The sequence below is a fragment of the Notolepis coatsorum genome (genome assembly GCF_963971535.1).
Source record: "Notolepis coatsorum genome assembly, chromosome: 3".
NCBI lineage: Eukaryota > Metazoa > Chordata > Actinopteri > Aulopiformes > Paralepididae > Notolepis > Notolepis coatsorum.
The window spans coordinates 164,687,547-164,708,775 of record NC_140167.1 but is presented as its reverse complement, the minus strand read 5'-3'; the positions used below and the strand labels follow the sequence as shown (position 1 = coordinate 164,708,775).

Sequence of the window (21,229 nt, the reverse complement as noted above, 5' to 3'; positions counted from 1 at the left end):
TTGAATGCCCACCCATGTCCACCCAACTTGAACACAGTTGCTTGCTTCATTGAACCTATTCTGCAATCGGTTAATAAAGTTTTCAATCAATCAATCAATCAATCAGCCTTGTGTTGCCATGTGAACACGCAAGAGACACGTTTTGCGATAAACCCGTATTTTAAATATGACTCCTCGTTTTGTTTGTGTCTTGGAAGTCGTAGTTTCCTCTTCTGGCGCCTGAGTTGGTATTTCCTCTTTGCAAGAAGCTACCTAAAGATGTTTAATTGCATTACTGTTTAATGCCAAATTGTATTTTTCATTTAATTCAAATACCTATAGCGTGGCGCCGTCATTTCAGGAGCTTCTTCAAGCACTCTTTTTCTTTAAAGTTAATTGCATTGTTTTTCCATTGTTTTTTATTGCATTACTGTTCACATGCATGTGTGGTGCCGTCAGTCATGACTCGAGTAAAGATAAAGCTTGAATGATTTACTGAACTGGTGTTTTTATTTCATGGACTTGTGTGTTTCCCATTTCAGCACCAGCGCTGTCCACCTCACTTTGAGCAAGCCTATAGCACAGTACATTGCACTCACCTGTTATTCACTCTCAACATGGATAAAACATAAAGTATGCATATAATAAAAAGAATATATATATATATATATATATATATATATATATATATATATATATATATATATATATATATATATATAATATTAATATAATATAATATAATATAAATATAATAATAATAAAAAAAAAGATTAAAATAAAATAAATATCATATTCTCAAAATAAACTGACGGGCCAGAAATTATTGCTGGCGGGCCAATTTCGGCCCGCGGGCCACCTATTGCCGATCCCTGATCTATGCCATCGGGCTTTGGATTAAGAGCTATTAACCCTGCCATCGGGCGCTAGGATTACAAGGACCGGTTCCGTACGAGACCCCTTTTCTTCAGTGACCACAGCATTATCCGATCATTCTTCAATTCCTCCGGAGATTACAACTCCAGAGAGGGAAATCATCGTCTCCAGCTACCCCCCTTGCTTTGCCCTGTATCACCTCCTCTCACTCCCTGCAGAGCTCCGGTCGAGTATTCTTAACCTAGGAAATATTCATTCCCCCTGACTTTGATACTCTGACATTCTACTATTAAAAGAGCAACGTGATAATTCAGTTGTATAATTGATATGACGATTAAAATACTGTAAACTTGATATCCTTGTCCCCGTGCCGTCAATTGAGTGTCTGCCATATTTATCTAACTGTACTGTCTGGCAAGTAATAATATTTAGTAGTGGTTTAATCTAAACAATATTTTAATACAGTCCGGGTTGTGTAGCCCCTCAGCTACAATTGGTCCTTCGAGCCGGAGGGTATCAGTAATAATAATCATATTAATAATAATATGGCCAGCGGCGGACACTCTCCAAACGGCTCTCCCCCATTAGAGCGCCCTAGGTGCCAGTGTCAGCCCCCTCCCCACTTGGAGAACTACGCTGTAGATCTACCTCCTAGCTTATCTAAAAGGACGTTAAGCAAGGATAAAATTAGTAGCTTAAGTATGCCCAACCTTATCGACCTGTCAACCCCACCGGTAGAGACCCAAGCTAGTTTAAGTGAAACTGACTTAGCTCACGGGGGGGGGGGACAAGCGGGACATGACTTGACTATGCCCATAGACCACCGCGCCCCCGAGATGGACCTCGGAGCGCAAGAAGATAAAGACCGCGCCTCCGAGATGGACCTCGGAGCGCAAGAAGGTACAGAACGCGCCCCCGAGATGGACCTCGGAGCGCAAGATGATAAAGAATGCGCCCCCGAGATGGACCTCGGAGCGCACCAGAGAAAAGAGCACCGCGCCCCCGAGATGGATCTCGGAGCGTGGGAGAAGATAAAGTACAGCGCCCCCGAGATGGACCTCGGAGCGCGTAAAGAGACCAGGTCACCGCCAAGCCCAGCCAACTCCAGATCACCATCATCAGCGTCATCCCCAAGCGAGGCCGACCAGAGGCTAGCGCAAGTCCTGATCGCCACGCTGACAGCTTCAGCCGAAAGAGACCGCCTCCAGGGTGAGCGTGACCGCCTCCAGGCGCAACAAGAGGGTGAGCGTGCACGTCTCCAAGCGCAACGAGAGAGTGAGCGCGAACATCTCAGACTGGAAGAGAGGCGCCTCCAGGCTCAAGAAACCATGGAGCGAGACCGCGCCAATGCACAGCGCGAGGCACAGCGCGACGCAGTCAATGCACAGCGTGAAGCAGCCAATGCACAGCGCGAGGCGGAACGAGACCATTTACAAGCACAAATGATGGAGCAAGCGCTCCAGAGAGTGACGCCCCACTCTTCCACCCGGAGCTCCCGGAGATCATCACGACACGGGTCGAGGGCACCCTCCCCTCCCCGACAAAGCTACACGGGACCCAGCCTACGGGAAGAACCTGCTTACGTTGCAGAGCAGCTAACCGAGCGACTACAAAGCCTAGCGGAGGACGAGGGAGGACAGAAAGCCCACCTGCACGCACCCATCTCAGACCAGGAGGAACAGTGCAGCCCCGGTCTCAGTCCCGATGCGCGGCGTTATGAACCCCCAACCCGTCCCAGTGGGGAGTTCGAGCAACAGACAGCACCGAGGAATAGTGCCTGGGGGCCCAGCCACTGGTTCCCGCCCAGCACAAACCAACGACCCCACGTACGAGGAGACTCGCCAAGGAGGCCTCTCCCCCTATGGGCGTCAGTGTCACAGCCATCCATGGCATCCTACATTGGGACACCCACATTCCCAGACTTCACAAGAGAAGACAGAGCGCAGTATACCGAACTGCGTATGTGCCTAGAGACAATTATGTCCGGAGTACAGGATGAGTCCTACAAGTATGCCATCCTCCTTAAGCACCTCAAGGTAACTAGAGCGCACAACATAGCGCTGGCATATTCCAATTCACAGACTCCCTATTCTGATGCCCTGGTGGCCCTCGACGCACGTTACGGACGTACATGGGACTATGTCATTCAGGAGATACGTGAGATTGAACGTCTCCCCCCAGCTAAAGACAATCGAGCCCTGGACGACCTATCCGTCAAAGTACAATCCCTGGTAGGGATGCTCGGGTCACAACGAGAGAAGGGGATGTACGAGTTGTACGCCAACTCCAACGTGGAGCGTATATTAGAGAAGCTCCCCCCATTCCGCCAAGAACGTTTTCGGCGGCAAAGAAATCACTGTGACCCCAATGGCCCAGAACAATCACTCCTGGACCTCGCTGACTTCCTAGCCAGAGAGGTCAGCAGCCTAAGGATTGACACCTTCGCATGGGGTGGCTCGAACATTAAAGAGGGACCGAGAAGGTTTAAAGACCAAAGCCGGCCCATCACCGTGATGCACCAGGCCGAGTCGGTGCCACGACAGAAGAGTCATAACCCCCCCGCTAAGGGAAAATGGAAGATCGCATGCCAATATTGCGACAACGAACACTGGCTGTCACAGTGCGACGCATTTAAGAAACTGACCGCCGCCGACGTAAGTCAGTGGATTAAAGCAAACCGCCGTTGTTTCCGCTGCACGCGCAGCCACATGGCAGCCGAGTGCCGCCTTAAGAAGAAGTGTGGCAAGTGTGACGGCACCCACCTCGAAGCACTGCACGAAAGCAACAAGCGGAAACCCGCCCCACAGAGCAGCTCGAGAGCAGAAGTACTCTACATTGATCCCGCGAAGAGTGGGAGCTCCCGGGTGCTCCTCAAGGTGGTACGAGTACTCCTCAGTCACGGGGACAAGGTACTCGACACCTACGCCGTCCTCGACGACAGGTCGGAGAAGACTCTCCTCCTCGCCTCCGCCGCGACCCAGTTGGACTTTCGGGGTCCAGAGGAGACCATGACAATCCGTACCATTCGTCGAGACTTAAAGACAATAAAAGGTGAAAATGTCTCGTTCACCATAGCAGCGATCGATCAGCCCGAGAAGCGGTACAGCATCAACAAGGCGTTCACAAGCTACGACATAGGTTTGTCACGCTACGATTACCCCATCCCACAGCTGAGGGAGAAGTACGAACACCTACGCCGACTGCCCATACCGCTCATCGACGGCGCTACACCGACCCTGCTCATAGGCTCCGACCACGCAGACCTCATCGTCCCCACGGACGCGGTCCACATCGGACCCAGAGGATGCCCAGCCGCGGTTAAGACCCGACTGGGATGGACACTCCAAGGCCCTCTCTCCGGGCCTTCCAACCGACCAACGTCCACACGCTGCCTTTACACCAAGGTGAGCGACCCAAACGATACCCTCTTGCAGCACGTTGAGAGGCTATGGACACTAGACTCGCTGCCATTCAAGAACGAACGCAAAATGGTTCGGTCAAAGGAGGACAAGTATGCCATAGTCCTACTCGAGCAGAAGACTACGAGGGTCGAGGTCGACGGAGTGCTAAGATACGCGACCCCACTCTTGAGGCGGGAAGGGATGCCCACTCTGCACATGCCGAAGGAAGTGACACACCACTACTTACAGAGCACTGAGCGGCGCCTCGCCAAAGACCCCCCCCCCAAGCAACGATATATCGCGCCGAGATCGAGAAGCTGATCGCGGCTGGCCATATAAAGAAAATAGATGACCACGAGGCAGAAAGGACGACAGAGTCATGGTACGTGCCCCACCACAAGGTCACCCACAACGGAAAGAACCGCATCGTGTTCAATTGCAGTTATCAGATTGGACAACAGAATCTGAATAACCTGCTCCTGCCCGGCCCGACACTCGGCCCCTCCCTCCTCGGCGTACTGATATGTTTTCGTCAGGACAAAGTGGCCATCAGCGGCGACATCAAGGGAATGTTCCTACAAGTCCGACTGATGGAGGAAGACAAGCCTCTACTGAGGTTCCTGTGGAGAGAGAGGCTCGACGACGAACAACCCTCGATATACCAATGGGAGGTACTCCCATTCGGCACCACCTGCAGCCCGTGCTGCACCACGTTCGCGTTACAGAAGCACGTGGCCGAAGACCCCGGAGCCGACGAGGAGGTCCGACACAGCGTGGAAAGAAGTTTCTACGTGGACAACTGCCTACAGAGCGTATCTACGCCAGAAGAAGCAGAGAACATCCTACTGAAGCTAAGAGCTTCATTGGCCAAAGGTGGATTCGACCTCAGACAATGGGCCAGCAGTGACCCTCAAGTCCTCCGAAGCCTCCCCCCAGAGACCAAGGCCGCGAGCAGCGAGACCTGGATGGCGCACACCCCAGGCGAAGCGCAAGAGATGACCCTGGGCCTTGTCTGGCATTTCAAGACGGACTCGCTTCACTACAGACACACACCCCTGAGGACGGATCAGGAGACGTCCAAGATTAGACTGACCACTCGGCAGAGCGTGTACCGAACACTCGCCAGCCAGTACAACCCAATGGGATGTATCCTCCCCTACACCACTCGGGCGAATATGCTGGTGAGAGAACTGTGGGACAAGGAGCAGGGCTGGGACGACCCCATACCCGAGCACCTGGCTTCCACATGGAGAGAATGGGAGGATGAACTTGACTCACTCCGAGATGTGACCATCCAACGGAGTTACTTCCCCCCTAGAGTGCGGTTGGAGACGTGTCAGATAGACCTGCACGTCTTCAGTGACGCCTCTGAAGTGGCGTACGGATCGGTGGCTTACCTGAGAGCCCGAGAAGAGGGAGGAGAAGTCCACGTAGCCTTCGTCCTGGCCCGCTCGAGGATAGCTCCCCGCAAGCAGCAGTCGATCCCGCGACTAGAGCTCTGCGCAGCTCTGGTAGGCGCGCAACTCGCAAAGATGATACAAAGTGAACTCACCATACCGGTGCGTGAGATCATCCTATGGTCAGACTCTATGACCGTGCTCACCTGGATCCAGTCCGACTTCTGTCGGTACAAGGTTTTCGTCGGAGTCCGAGTCACCGAGATCCAAAACCTGGTAGGAGCAGCATGTTGGAGATACGTTGACACCAAGCAGAACCCGGTGGATGTCATCACACGGGGGATGTCCCTAGACGACCTCACACGTCCTAACCCTTACAGTGATGGTCCTGAGTTCCTCAAGCTCCCGGAGGAGAAGTGGCCTATCCCCACACCACGGGAGGCGAACCAAGATGAGTCAGAGATAAAGAAGTCTATGTTCTGCGGGCTGACTCAAGCCCCGGCTCCAACGGACCCGGACCTAGACGACTGTTTAACCTTTGAGAGTGCTCAGAAAAGGACATTCTTATGGCACCACCCGGAGCTTCCCCCCACCACAGACCTCGACGCATCGAACTACGAGGAAGCAGAACTTCTTCTACTAAAGAGAGCACAAAGAGACTCCTTCCCAGAAGAACTAGATTGTCTGAGAGGGGAAAAGCCAGTCCCCTCAGACAGTCGACTCCTCACCTTAGCCCCAGAGCTCGACGCCCAGCACCTCATCAGGGTGGGTGGTCGATTGAGACGGGCCCCGGACGTGACCGAAGATGCTAAGCATCCCATCGTCCTCAACAGTCGACACAAGATAACAGAGCTGATCATACAGAAGTACGACAAGGTGGTGCACCACGCGGGGGCCGAGCGAGTCTTTGCGGAGATCCGACGGCGCTTCTGGATACTCCAAGGGAGAGAAGCTGTACGTCGATTCCAACGGACTTGCCCAACCTGTCGCAAGTGGAGGGCACAGCCTAGTATTCCGATGATGGCCGACCTGCCTCCCTGCCGCCTCCGCGAGCGGGCCTTCCACTCCACGGGCGTGGACTGCTTCGGCCCATTCAACGTCAAGAAAGGAAGAGGGACAGAGAAGAGGTGGGGCATCGTGTACAAGTGCATGACCACCCGAGCTGTTCACATTGAGCTCCTCCAGACCATGAGTACAGACTCGTTCCTCATGTCATTCCGGAGGTTCCAAGCAAGGAGAGGGACCCCATCAGTGCTATTGTCCGACCAAGACAATCCGTACCATTCGTCGAGACTTAAAGACAATAAAAGGTGAAAATGTCTCGTTCACCATAGCAGCGATCGATCAGCCCGAGAAGCGGTACAGCATCAACAAGGCGTTCACAAGCTACGACATAGGTTTGTCACGCTACGATTACCCCATCCCACAGCTGAGGGAGAAGTACGAACACCTACGCCGACTGCCCATACCGCTCATCGACGGCGCTACACCGACCCTGCTCATAGGCTCCGACCACGCAGACCTCATCGTCCCCACGGACGCGGTCCACATCGGACCCAGAGGATGCCCAGCCGCGGTTAAGACCCGACTGGGATGGACACTCCAAGGCCCTCTCTCCGGGCCTTCCAACCGACCAACGTCCACACGCTGCCTTTACACCAAGGTGAGCGACCCAAACGATACCCTCTTGCAGCACGTTGAGAGGCTATGGACACTAGACTCGCTGCCATTCAAGAACGAACGCAAAATGGTTCGGTCAAAGGAGGACAAGTATGCCATAGTCCTACTCGAGCAGAAGACTACGAGGGTCGAGGTCGACGGAGTGCTAAGATACGCGACCCCACTCTTGAGGCGGGAAGGGATGCCCACTCTGCACATGCCGAAGGAAGTGACACACCACTACTTACAGAGCACTGAGCGGCGCCTCGCCAAAGACCCCCCCCCCAAGCAACGATATATCGCGCCGAGATCGAGAAGCTGATCGCGGCTGGCCATATAAAGAAAATAGATGACCACGAGGCAGAAAGGACGACAGAGTCATGGTACGTGCCCCACCACAAGGTCACCCACAACGGAAAGAACCGCATCGTGTTCAATTGCAGTTATCAGATTGGACAACAGAATCTGAATAACCTGCTCCTGCCCGGCCCGACACTCGGCCCCTCCCTCCTCGGCGTACTGATATGTTTTCGTCAGGACAAAGTGGCCATCAGCGGCGACATCAAGGGAATGTTCCTACAAGTCCGACTGATGGAGGAAGACAAGCCTCTACTGAGGTTCCTGTGGAGAGAGAGGCTCGACGACGAACAACCCTCGATATACCAATGGGAGGTACTCCCATTCGGCACCACCTGCAGCCCGTGCTGCACCACGTTCGCGTTACAGAAGCACGTGGCCGAAGACCCCGGAGCCGACGAGGAGGTCCGACACAGCGTGGAAAGAAGTTTCTGCGTGGACAACTGCCTACAGAGCGTATCTACGCCAGAAGAAGCAGAGAACATCCTACTGAAGCTAAGAGCTTCATTGGTCAAAGGTGGATTCGACCTCAGACAATGGGCCAGCAGTGACCCTCAAGTCCTCCGAAGCCTCCCCCCAGAGACCAAGGCCGCGAGCAGCGAGACCTGGATGGCGCACACCCCAGGCGAAGCGCAAGAGATGACCCTGGGCCTTGTCTGGCATTTCAAGACGGACTCGCTTCACTACAGACACACACCCCTGAGGACGGATCAGGAGACGTCCAAGATTAGACTGACCACTCGGCAGAGCGTGTACCGAACACTCGCCAGCCAGTACAACCCAATGGGATGTATCCTCCCCTACACCACTCGGGCGAATATGCTGGTGAGAGAACTGTGGGACAAGGAGCAGGGCTGGGACGACCCCATACCCGAGCACCTGGCTTCCACATGGAGAGAATGGGAGGATGAACTTGACTCACTCCGAGATGTGACCATCCAACGGAGTTACTTCCCCCCTAGAGTGCGGTTGGAGACGTGTCAGATAGACCTGCACGTCTTCAGTGACGCCTCTGAAGTGGCGTACGGATCGGTGGCTTACCTGAGAGCCCGAGAAGAGGGAGGAGAAGTCCACGTAGCCTTCGTCCTGGCCCGCTCGAGGATAGCTCCCCGCAAGCAGCAGTCGATCCCGCGACTAGAGCTCTGCGCAGCTCTGGTAGGCGTGCAACTCGCAAAGATGATACAAAGTGAACTCACCATACCGGTGCGTGAGATCATCCTATGGTCAGACTCTATGACCGTGCTCACCTGGATCCAGTCCGACTTCTGTCGGTACAAGGTTTTCGTCGGAGTCCGAGTCACCGAGATCCAAAACCTGGTAGGAGCAGCATGTTGGAGATACGTTGACACCAAGCAGAACCCGGTGGATGTCATCACACGGGGGATGTCCCTAGACGACCTCACACGTCCTAACCCTTACAGTGATGGTCCTGAGTTCCTCAAGCTCCCGGAGGAGAAGTGGCCTATCCCCACACCACGGGAGGCGAACCAAGATGAGTCAGAGATAAAGAAGTCTATGTTCTGCGGGCTGACTCAAGCCCCGGCTCCAACGGACCCGGACCTAGACGACTGTTTAACCTTTGAGAGTGCTCAGAAAAGGACATTCTTATGGCACCACCCGGAGCTTCCCCCCACCACAGACCTCGACGCATCGAACTACGAGGAAGCAGAACTTCTTCTACTAAAGAGAGCACAAAGAGACTCCTTCCCAGAAGAACTAGATTGTCTGAGAGGGGAAAAGCCAGTCCCCTCAGACAGTCGACTCCTCACCTTAGCCCCAGAGCTCGACGCCCAGCACCTCATCAGGGTGGGTGGTCGATTGAGACGGGCCCCGGACGTGACCGAAGATGCTAAGCATCCCATCGTCCTCAACAGTCGACACAAGATAACAGAGCTGATCATACAGAAGTACGACAAGGTGGTGCACCACGCGGGGGCCGAGCGAGTCTTTGCGGAGATCCGACGGCGCTTCTGGATACTCCAAGGGAGAGAAGCTGTACGTCGATTCCAACGGACTTGCCCAACCTGTCGCAAGTGGAGGGCACAGCCTAGTATTCCGATGATGGCCGACCTGCCTCCCTGCCGCCTCCGCGAGCGGGCCTTCCACTCCACGGGCGTGGACTGCTTCGGCCCATTCAACGTCAAGAAAGGAAGAGGGACAGAGAAGAGGTGGGGCATCGTGTACAAGTGCATGACCACCCGAGCTGTTCACATTGAGCTCCTCCAGACCATGAGTACAGACTCGTTCCTCATGTCATTCCGGAGGTTCCAAGCAAGGAGAGGGACCCCATCAGTGCTATTGTCCGACCAAGGGACACATTTCCGAGGAGGAGACACGGAACTGAGAGAGAGCTTCCTGACTATGGGTGAAGAACTCAAGATCCGCCTCGCTCCTGCTCAGGTCACCTTCCAGTTCAACCCCCCGAACGCCCCCCATTTCGGGGGAACGTGGGAGAGAGAGGTCCGATCCATAAAGACTGCTATGTACACCGTACTTGGGGCCCAGACCGTGGGCGAGGAAGTCCTGGCTACGGTCCTCACAGAGATCGAGGGCGTCCTGAACTCTAAGCCCCTCGGCTACGTTTCAAGCGACGTAGCGGACATCGACCCCATCACCCCAAACTACCTCTTGATGGAGCGGCTGGACCCTGCCCTTCCTCAGACGGTGTACAGACAGGACGAGATGAACGGCCGGAGGATGTGGAGACACAGCCAAATACTGGCCGACCAGTTTTGGGCCCGCTTCCTCCTACACTATCTGCCATCCCTTCAAGCCCGTCAGAAGTGGGTTAAAGACAGGGACAACCTGACAGTGAATACCGTCGTGATGATAATAGACCAGTCACTACCCCGAGCTACGTGGCCGGCCGGCCGTGTGAGCAGAGTGATTACTGGTTCCGATGGGAAGGTCAGAGCGGCAGAAGTCATCGTCCAAGGGCGGACCTACACCAGACCAGTAGCCAAGTTGATAGAGCTGCCTGAGATCCCTAAACCCCCTGACGACGACGATAACCCACTGACTTTATAGATTATTTCCAACTCCCCATAGCACATTATGGAGAAGTTGACTTGACTTTAATTTTAATCTGTGCCCATTTATTTACTAATTAGGTGCGGACTAATTAGGAGGCGGCTGTTCTGAAGGGTCCAGATTAATACTGAAAGTCTGCATTTATTATTTTGTATAACTTGTATATTGTTTATATATATAAGCTATATACCTTTAAGCCATCCGTTTGCACCATAGTATTATTAGCTCGCCTCATTGGGCACCGCCCTTGACATTGGAGGCGCCAGCAGACGAGCCCCTCAGACAGAGTTCAAAGACGTGTCCGGGCAAGTTCAGACATGCCCATAGCAGGCGCATTGATTCCGGACAGGTAAATCGGCTGCGCTCTAGAAATCAGTCTGAGTATATATATTGTAGATGGCGCAAGCAGCCGTGTGAGCAGTAACCTAACAGCAGTGGAAGTAACGAGTCGGCAGTATCATAACAGGAGAAGCAGCAGAGCGAGATTGTAATACGTTCGGTACAATTGTACACAGACCTACCAGCGGTGTATCGTTACGGATAGCTAGTAGCTACTTAGATACGACCATAATATTGTAGAGCCATTATTGGCGCAGTATAGTGACTTGTGTAAGCGAAGTAACGTGGAGAAACGTATAGTTAAAACCATCAGCGTTTGGATCTAACTACTCCCTGAAGACCGTCATCGGGCTAGCTTCCAGTACAAACGAAGCTAGCTAGCTACCATCTATGCCATCGGGCTTTGGATTAAGAGCTATTAACCCTGCCATCGGGCGCTAGGATTACAAGGACCGGTTCCGTACGAGACCCCTTTTCTTCAGCGACCACAGGATTATCCGACCATTCTTCAATTCCTCCGGAGATTACAACTCCAGAGAGGGAAATCATCGTCTCCAGCTACCCCCCTTGCTTTGCCCTGTATCACCTCCTCTCACTCCCTGCAGAGCTCCGGTCGAGTATTCTTAACCTAGGAAATATTCATTCCCCCTGACTTTGATACTCTGACATTCTACTATTAAAAGAGCAACGTGATAATTCAGTTGTATAATTGATATGACGATTAAAATACTGTAAACTTGATATCCTTGTCCCCGTGCCATCAATTGAGTGTCTGCCATATTTATCTAACTGTACTGTCTGGCAAGTAATAATATTTAGTAGTGGTTTAATCTAAACAATCTTTTAATACAGTCCGGGTTGTGTAGCCCCTCAGCTACAGTTATATTACATGTTACAATAAATATAGGTAATAGAGAATTTATATCTGAATTATATACTATGATTAAGAGTATTTTATCATATCTATTTTATGTCTACTTTATCATCTTCTACTTTTTATTTACTATTGTATTCTTGCACAATCGAAGCGGGCATGGCCCTGGTATATGCCCTGGTATGTATGTGATAAATAAACCTCTTGAATCTTGCATCTTGAATCTATACACAAGGTGCAGTATACACAAGGTGCAGTACCCTAACTGGCATGATATACATCATATGTTGTAATCGTGCAGGTTTTGGTGGTTATTTAAATGTATTTATTTATTTTTTGTAAATGTGCCAGATTTGAGCTAATTAGCTAGTTTCCATCTGTAGTCCATGCCTAACATGCATGTCTTTATGGTGTGGGAGGAAACTGGAGTACCCAGAGGAAACCCACGCGAACACAGGGAGAACATGGAAACTCCACACAGAGTTTGGAGGCCCCTTGCTGGGGTTCGAACCCAGGACCTTCTTGCTGTGAGGCAGCAGTGCTAACCACTGTGCCACCGTGCCGCCCCACGTCCGACACACTTAGTGATTAAGAGTCAGACACACTTAGTGGTGAGACATTCCTAATATGTGCAAAACCTCTTCGAGTTTTGAATTGTTGTTGTTATTCAGACTCACATCATTATGACTGATGTCTTGATTATGACACGCCTCGTACTTTCTGCAGCATAAGGTTCTCTGTCCAGCTCAATCTGTATTGTTACTAAACCTTGGCGGTGCAACGCGTGTCTCAGAACCCTGACGATCTTACAGGCCGCAGTTGTGCAATATTGGCATTGATAAATGGTGCATTTATATCGAGCTTTTATCCAAAGCGCTTTACAATTTTGTTCCTCATATTTTACCCATTCACTCACACATTCACACACAGACAGAGGCAACCATGCAATTCAATAAAATTCAATAAAAAAAAAATTATTAGTCCCGCAAGGGGAAATTTAAGGCATGAATACGGCAAACAACTGCACTTATACACATCCAGGACAAAACAAGGGACAAGAGACATATGTAGCCGGTGTGATCTTACTGCGTTGTGTTTGTTTCGATTCGACCCGTTAAGGGATCGCCCTAAGTGGGAGTTGAACCCCGGTCTCCCGCGTCGCGGGCGGCATCACAGACCACTATACCAAGAGGTGAATTCACTTCTTGCTACTGGGTCTGGATGCCTCTGGGGAGTTCAGTTCAGTTCAGAGTTTTTATTTGCCACATGGAATAATACAATCATAGTTTCTTCATTAAAAAATCATAAATAGCCATTCCATGGACAAAAGGAGCAGGAAGAAGAATAAATCTTATACTTACCTGCCCCTTATTCCTAAACTAACATGTATTTTCTTAATGGTCGGCGTATAACCTTATTTACACAAATAATCATTTACACCATTATAAAAGAAACACAATCCACAGTTAAACAAGAAAAATTAAAATAATAATAATAATGATAAAGAATAAAAAAGAAAAGAAAGAGAAGAGAAAAAAAAAAGATCTCACTAGGAGTGAGTTTCCTTGCAGTACCGCTTAACATCCACAGCCACTTCACTTACTGTACCTCGTGACTGTGGATAGACTGCGGTACCTCCGTTACACTCACCCCCCTAAACTCACTCCACCCAGGGCATCCGGGTCACGGCACCACGTGTAGCCGGTGTGATCTTACTGCGTTGTGTTTGTTTTGATTCGACCCCTGTTAAGGGATCGCCCTGAGTGGGAGTTGAACCCCGGTCTCCCGTGTCGCGGGCGGCATCACAGACCACTATACCAAGAGGTGAATTCACTTCTTGCTACTGGGTCTGGATGCCTCTGGGGAGTGAGTTTACTTGCAGTACCGCTTAACGTCCACAGCCACTTCACTTACTGTACCTCGTGACTGTGGATAGACTGCGGTACCTCCGTTACACATACATGACATTATTAAAACACAGGAAACATGACACTGTTAGAACAGGATCCTTATATAGCTGATCTGTCAAGTCTAATAAATAAATTCAGTCAGTACAAAAAAAGTGCACTTTGGTCAAAAAGGTTCAAATCAAGGGGTCAGAAGGTGCCGACCTGCTCATCGGGAGCAGTTAGGGGTTAAGTATCTTGCTCAAGAACACATCGGCACGCTGCAAGGGAGGAGCGGCAATCGAACCGCGAAACTCCGGATTACCAGACGACTGCTCTACTTCCCGAGCCATTGTCGCCCCAATTGATGCCACATAGACGAAAATAAACTATGAAACATGTTTTACACAGTAAACCGTCACAGCTTGTTTCCCTTGTGGTCCTTCAGAGATTATTTTGCTCATAATCTCACACACATCCCAAAACTCTAAAAGGTTTTACACACAGTCATTTAGTTTGACAGTTTATTGAGAGTAAATGAGTTTGAATATGGGCCACCAGTGATGTCATCAGGGGCATTGAATCCTTGTGTTGTGTTAATTACAGCTCAATGAAATGAAAAACAGCAACACCTTGTCTTATAGGGACTGCTACCTTATATTTTCATTGAGCTGTAATTAACACAACACCTTGTCTTTAGGGACTGTTACCTTATAATTTCATTGAGCTGTAATTAACACAACACCTTGTCTTTAGGGACTGCTACCTTATCATTTTCATTAAGCTGTAATTAACACAACACCTTGTCTTTAGGGACTGCTACCTTATCATTTCATTAAGCTGTAATTAACACAACACCTTGTCTTGTAGGGACTGCTACCTTATCATTTCATTAAGCTGTAATTAACACAACACCTTGTCTTATAGGGACTGATACCTTATCATTTCATTAAGCTGTAATTAACACAACACCTTGTCTTATAGGGACTGATGCCTTATCTTTTCATTGAGCTGTAATTAACACAACACCTTGTCTTATAGGGACTGATACCTTATCATTTCACTGAGCTGTAATTAACACAACACAAGGATTTAATGTCCCCGATGATATCACTGGTGTATATGAATGAATGAAATATAAGTGCAGATTCAGTAAAAACGAATAGCAGTAGAGCCATCCTTACAGTGTCAGTTTTTAAACACATTTTTTTAAATGGTGGCACACAAATGGAGCAATATCTGGATAATAATTATATATATATATATAATACATGCTGCAGTGTAACTCACCTTAAACACACTGGGAACCTTTAGTTTTGGAGAAGGAATGCCTAGGGCATAATCCACTGTGACCATGATGAAGATGGTGAAGACGATAGCAAAGTCACTGATAATGGATCTCACCTGAGAAGAGGAGGAAACAAACGTATCTGGATCAGAATGATTCCTCAGTGTGAGCAAACAAACTGTACTGAACTTTCCACAGACTACGCACTACCTGCATATCACCGCTAGAGTGCGCCACTGCACCGTTCTACCATCCAAAAGCCCACCGAGCACACAGTGGAACAGATGTACCTTGGTGGGGAAGTAGCTCTTGAACTTGAACTCTTTGAGGAAGGCAGACAGGAAGACGGTGGAGAAGAAGAGGATGACGCACCAGAAGAGGACGTCGGGGATGTAGGGGCCGTGGGGGCCACAGGCCTTGCCCACAAACTCCCCTCGCTTGTCAACGCAGGTCTGCAACAACCACGACAACAAGGACAGGTAGAGGGGCAGCGGGGTCAAACGCAGCAAACTCGCCAGGCCTACATGGGATTAACATTAACGTCTGTAGATTTAAGATTACCACGTGCATCCCCCGTCTACAAAAACTTCAATTGAGTACCAAAAAAGAGAAGAAGTGCTTTTATAGTGATTTGGCGTGGCTAATCCAACATAATCCAGCCCGCATATCCTTAATCTCCTCCGCTGAGCCTACTCCATCTGGGCGACGATGCCACTTTATGGGGGAACAAGCCTAAAATGTGCTCTTTTCAGTCTCTCTGCCTTTGTCTTTAATCAGATCATTTCCAGTTACTCCTGTGTACAGGTTGTCCGTGACTGCTCTGTGCGATACCTTGACCTCCAGGGCCTCCCAGTAGATCTCTGAAGCGGTGATATTGTTGACCTCCCAGTATTTCAAGGTGCTGTTACTGGGGTCGGTGGGCTCCATGCATGAACACCTGTGGGGGGGGGGGGGGGGGCACGTGGACACGTGAGTCACTGGAAAAAGAGATCCCTCACCTGTCTGTCAAGGATTCCTTTTCAGAAATGCAGAACTGGAGAACTACTAGGAACGTCTGAGCACTAAATGTGTCTGACTCTTTTTTTTTTTTTTAATCTTTTTTTCCCCCTCCTTTTTCCGGTTTTTCTCCCATCCCACTGTTAGTCGTTATGCCAATTCCCAACCCCCTTCCTGGTTGTTGCGCACTCCCCCCTACTGTTGGTCCGGGAGGCCAGAGACTGTCACATGCTTTCCTCCGACACATGTGCAGCCAGCCGGTAGCCAGCCTGGCAGCGCAGATTCTCACCGGGAGAGTGTAACGTGTGGAAGGTCACACTACCTCCCTCCAGATCCTACCCTCGCTGTGCAGGCGCCCCGACCGAACTGTAGAGGTCGCTGTCCACAACGCCCAGGACCCACCCATCAGCTTTCCCACCCCTAACACTGCCAATTGTGTTAGTATGAACGACCAGCCAAGCTGATAGCAACGCCGAGAGCTGGACTCGAACCCAGCGTCTCCAGCGTTGATGGCGAGCGCCTTGCCCACTACACCACCTAGCCGCCCCATGTGTCTGACTCTTAACCACCAAAACCTGTATGACCACTATGCTTTTCTCAGTCCTTGCCCCACAATGGTGGAATGAACTACCCACCCCAGTTAGGACAGCCGAAACCCGTCCAATCTTTCGCCGTCGACTAAAGACGCACTTCTTCAACCATGACTAAATGTAAATGTAAACTAAGTGCGTCTGACTCTTAACGACCAAAACCTGCACGGACTACAACATATGACGTATATCATGCCAGTTAGGATACAGACCCTCACCTGCACCTTGTGTATACGGTTTACTTTTCCTCATAGTATGAGTAATGAGAATCTTTATTGCCTATATTTATATGAGAATCTTTATTGCCTATATTTATCGCAACGTATATTATAACCGATAGGGCGTACTGACCCTCATCTGCAGTTTATTTACACTGTAATATTCAGATCTAATTTTATTGCCTAAAATAACCCTGCCCATACCTGTACCTCCACTCCCCCCTCGCCCATGCTGCTATGACGCCCGAATTTCCCCCAAGGGGATCTATATAAAAATTGCTGATACATAACTGTGTCTTGTTTTGTGAGCTCGTCATTGCTGTAAATGAGGGTAACCTCAGTGGCTTACGAGTTTAAATATAAAGGTTTGTGATTATGTTAAATAATGATTGTCAACGTACGAGTACAGGGTGAGTCTGTCCAGGTTGTTGTTCTTGTTGAAGGGGTAGTGAACCCCCAGGTGGATCAGCTTCTCCAAGGCCTCGTAGATGAAGATGATGCAGATGAGGGAGGCGAAGGCCTCCTCTGTGAAGCGTGTGATGTAGCAGACCAGGGAGCTGGCGTCTGTGGCCACCAGCACGATGCACATGAACGCCGTCCACAGGCCGATGCACACTCTCAGGGACAGGTAGGAGTACCCGAACTCCCTGCGTGGAGAGACACAGGGAGGGACAAACTTTACAGGACAATTACAGTAGATAATAAGATGAGATAAGATATTCCTTTATTGATCCCCTTGGGGAAATGCAGGCATCATAGCAGCATGTGGGAGGGGAGGTACAGGTACAAAAGACATGATACAGGTCATAGAATTATAGTACAGTGGAGAAGTAAACATTTTAACACTTTGGTCACCAAAAACGCCTTACCACGTCATTCCCCGCCATGCTCATTCTGCCAAAGACGCCGTACCACGTCATTGAGATCAATATTTCAAAAATCTGTGATCGCAATCATATTTCTCCCCCGGAGACTTGAGATCTACTGTTGATCCCCTCTCAACTCTCCAACGGTTCAAGAGCGCCATCTGGTGGCCGATTGGCGGATCGCTCAAACCGGAAACGGAAGCTGGTGCTCATTCCAATTCGGTCCGATCACTCGCTAATAGTCCCGGGACTCGTGCTAGACACAATGGATAGCAATCCGTTACCAATAACTCGATAAACAACATGATTTGGACGTATATACTATTATACAACCTGGAGATGGATCGCATATTTCAACATCCCATAATAGGAATATTTCTGCTCCACGCTCATCGCCCAACGCTACGAGGAAGCTACGGTAAGTTTCAGCGTTATTTTTTAACGTGTTCGATACAAACTGCTCTAATGATCATATCACCCACACTAGATGAATCATCTAACGTTGGCCACAGAATTATAAACGACCACCCCCCCCATCCGGTCAATATCAGATGATAAGTAGTAACTTCTAGAAGCACGTCCATTTGAAATTTTTTATCTCGCGCAGATCGCTATCAAACTGTATTTGATCATCAATATAATGCATTTAGGGCTATAAATCACGTTCTGGAGAATGCTGCAGAAAACGATAAAAACATACTTATACTTTAGACCGTATTTTAGTATGAATATGTGAATGAAAAAGTATAACGTTGCTACACCCTGAACAATAGATACTTGACGTTGAATGGGCCATAGTAATGTCAATTTAGCAATACAATTTAAAAAGTTATAGCCCTGCAAAGAAGGGGAACTTCTCCATAGACAAATAGAGCTGGCGTGGGATGGTTTATTATGAATATAAGCCTGGTGACCAAAGTGTTAATAGAATAAAAATAGGCAGTGTAAACAATATAACAATATAATTAACTCTGGACATGCTCATATGGGCAAGTAGGCAGTGTAAAAAGGTCAAGGTGCAAGATGAGGGTATGTATGCCCTCTCAGTTATATTTGCCCTACAATAAATATAGTTACAATATATATATAATCAAATAACTAATATCTAATCTAATATATCTAATCTAAAAATGCTAAATATATGCTCTGATGAAGTAAGTATACAGTATACACATAAGGTGCAGTATGCATAAGGTATGTATGCCGTGATATACATCATACGTTATATTTTGTCCGTTTAGATAGTCCGTACAGTATATATGTTACTGTAGCACTTTATCGTTTATCATAGCATTCAGATGTATTGTAACGTATAATATAACTGATGGGGCATACAGACCCTCATCTGCACCTTTGTTTACATGGTTTATTTTTATCATATTTTATATTATATATAAAATAATTTCCGATTTTATTTTATTGCCTATATCTTTCTACTATTACCCTGCCCATACCTGTACCTCCCCCTCCCCCTCCCCCATGCTGCTATGATGCCCACATTTCCCCAAGGGGATCAATAAAGGAATATCTTATCTTATCTATAGAAAAAACACAACACCAATTCATCAATTAATTTAAGGAATCAAATAAAGCAGCAAAACATAAAAACTAACCATAAAAATAAAACGGGCATGCAAATTCAAAGTCCCATAAAAGTATGTAAGTATGTGTGTTCTGAGAAGTGATATCGAACACGATGACACAATATGTGCAAATCTTTACACAGATCACATCCGGATACAATACGCCGGACAGGAAAAAGCCATTATCACGATGGTAGCGTAATGCTCTTTTATTCCTATCAGTATAATCAGGACGGGTCTTTTCCAATCACTCCAGAAAGCAGATACAATGTAATCGCAGATTATCAGACGGATGTACTATGTATAAATTAAATGTACAGTGTGACCTAGGGCTGACCCCTATTAGTCGGATAGTCGATTAATCGGTCGAAAGGAGCCGTAGTCGACTGCCAACCTCTTAGTTAAAAAAAAAAAAAATTATCATTATTTCCAAAAGAAAAGAGGCCTAGAAGCGTGGCTAACGCTAATGGCATGCATACCAGAGACTAACTGCCTAAGAAAACAGGCACAGAGGCACTGAAAGAGGATTTCACCCATCTAATGAACACACTAGACTAGACAAATATCAAGATGTATCCATCAGTAGACCAATTGCATGCTTTTGCAGAGGACAAGAAGCCTTCCGTTGACTCCTTCAAACATTAAGCACCCCCCCCAGCCCAAATGGAATGATACATATTTTTTTTATAGTCAATTAATAGTCAACTATCGGCTAATTTCGGCCAATCATAGTCGACTATCCAAATCCTTAGTCGGGGACAGCCCTAGTGTGACCATAGCAGTCTGAGCCAAATGCCACGAGTCTCCACTGTCTACATGCTATATGACATGGTGCTTACCGATATGAAGCCGTAATGCTGGCCACTGGGAGACGGGCTTAGGACGGGTTTCACCCTCTCAGTCAATTAATCATTTGGTTTGGTCTTCGCCAACCAAGACTTTCATAGTCGATTAGTAATTTTTGAATGCTTTTCTTTCATGCTGAATGAGCAGTGTTTCCTGAAGAATGATAAGCACTATCTGGTAGATGAAACCTTCATTCCAACAGCCATCAGACTATACAATGCATCACTGTGCCTCACTGCATCACTGAGCACAGAGTGACAGTTACCATCTTCCATGGACTTTTGAAACAGCACAATATTACACCTACTGTAGACCTCAGTATATTTTTACTGTATTTATTTACTGTATATTTTATTCCATTTTTATTCTATTTTATTCTACTCTTATCTTAGGCAATTTGATTTGTTTTATTATTCTTATTCGTGACCTGTTCTGTCTACATTTTTTATGTTGAGCGATTTGCAGTGATAAAATGTCCCTCTGGATAATAAAAGTATTTCTATTCTATTCTATTCTATTCTAACAGGGTTATCTTTGTATCCACTTGCCACTGTCTGGATATGTTGTGAAGATGATATGATATGTATAATGTTAAGCTACAATGATCTGGTAGAATATGATATGTATAATGTTAAGCTACAAGGATCTGGTAGATTATGATATGTATAATGTTAGGCTACAATGATCTGGTATAATATGATATGTATAATGTTAAGCTACAAGGTAGAATATGATATGTATAATGTTAAACTACAGGGATCTGGTAGAATATGATATGTATAATGTTAAGCTACAATGATCTGGTAGAATATGATATGTATAATGTTAAGCTAAACTGAAAGCAAATGTGGAGCGCTGGGCTCGAACTGACGAGCCCAGCGTCTCCAGCATTTCATGGCGAGCGCCTTGCCCACTACGCCACATAGCCGCCCTATAATATGTATAATGTTAAACTACAAGGTAGAATATGATATGTATAATGTTAAACTACAAGGATCTGGTATAATATGATATGTATAATGTTAAGTTACAAGGATCTGGTAG

At 48.2% G+C, this 21,229-nt stretch overlaps 1 protein-coding gene across 1 annotated transcript in view; it reads right to left on the bottom strand.

The window, feature by feature from the left end:
- The window catches only part of slc4a10b (solute carrier family 4 member 10b), a gene marked incomplete at both ends in the record, with an annotated part of 308,140 nt that overhangs the window by 75,917 nt on the left and 210,994 nt on the right, over positions 1-21,229 (bottom strand). The window contains 4 exons of the mRNA XM_084311423.1: positions 15,089-15,202; positions 15,377-15,538; positions 15,918-16,023; positions 17,292-17,537. Coding sequence (XP_084167549.1) covers positions 15,089-15,202; positions 15,377-15,538; positions 15,918-16,023; positions 17,292-17,537 — 628 coding nt within the window. The remainder of the gene's footprint in view (positions 1-15,088; positions 15,203-15,376; positions 15,539-15,917; positions 16,024-17,291; positions 17,538-21,229) is intronic.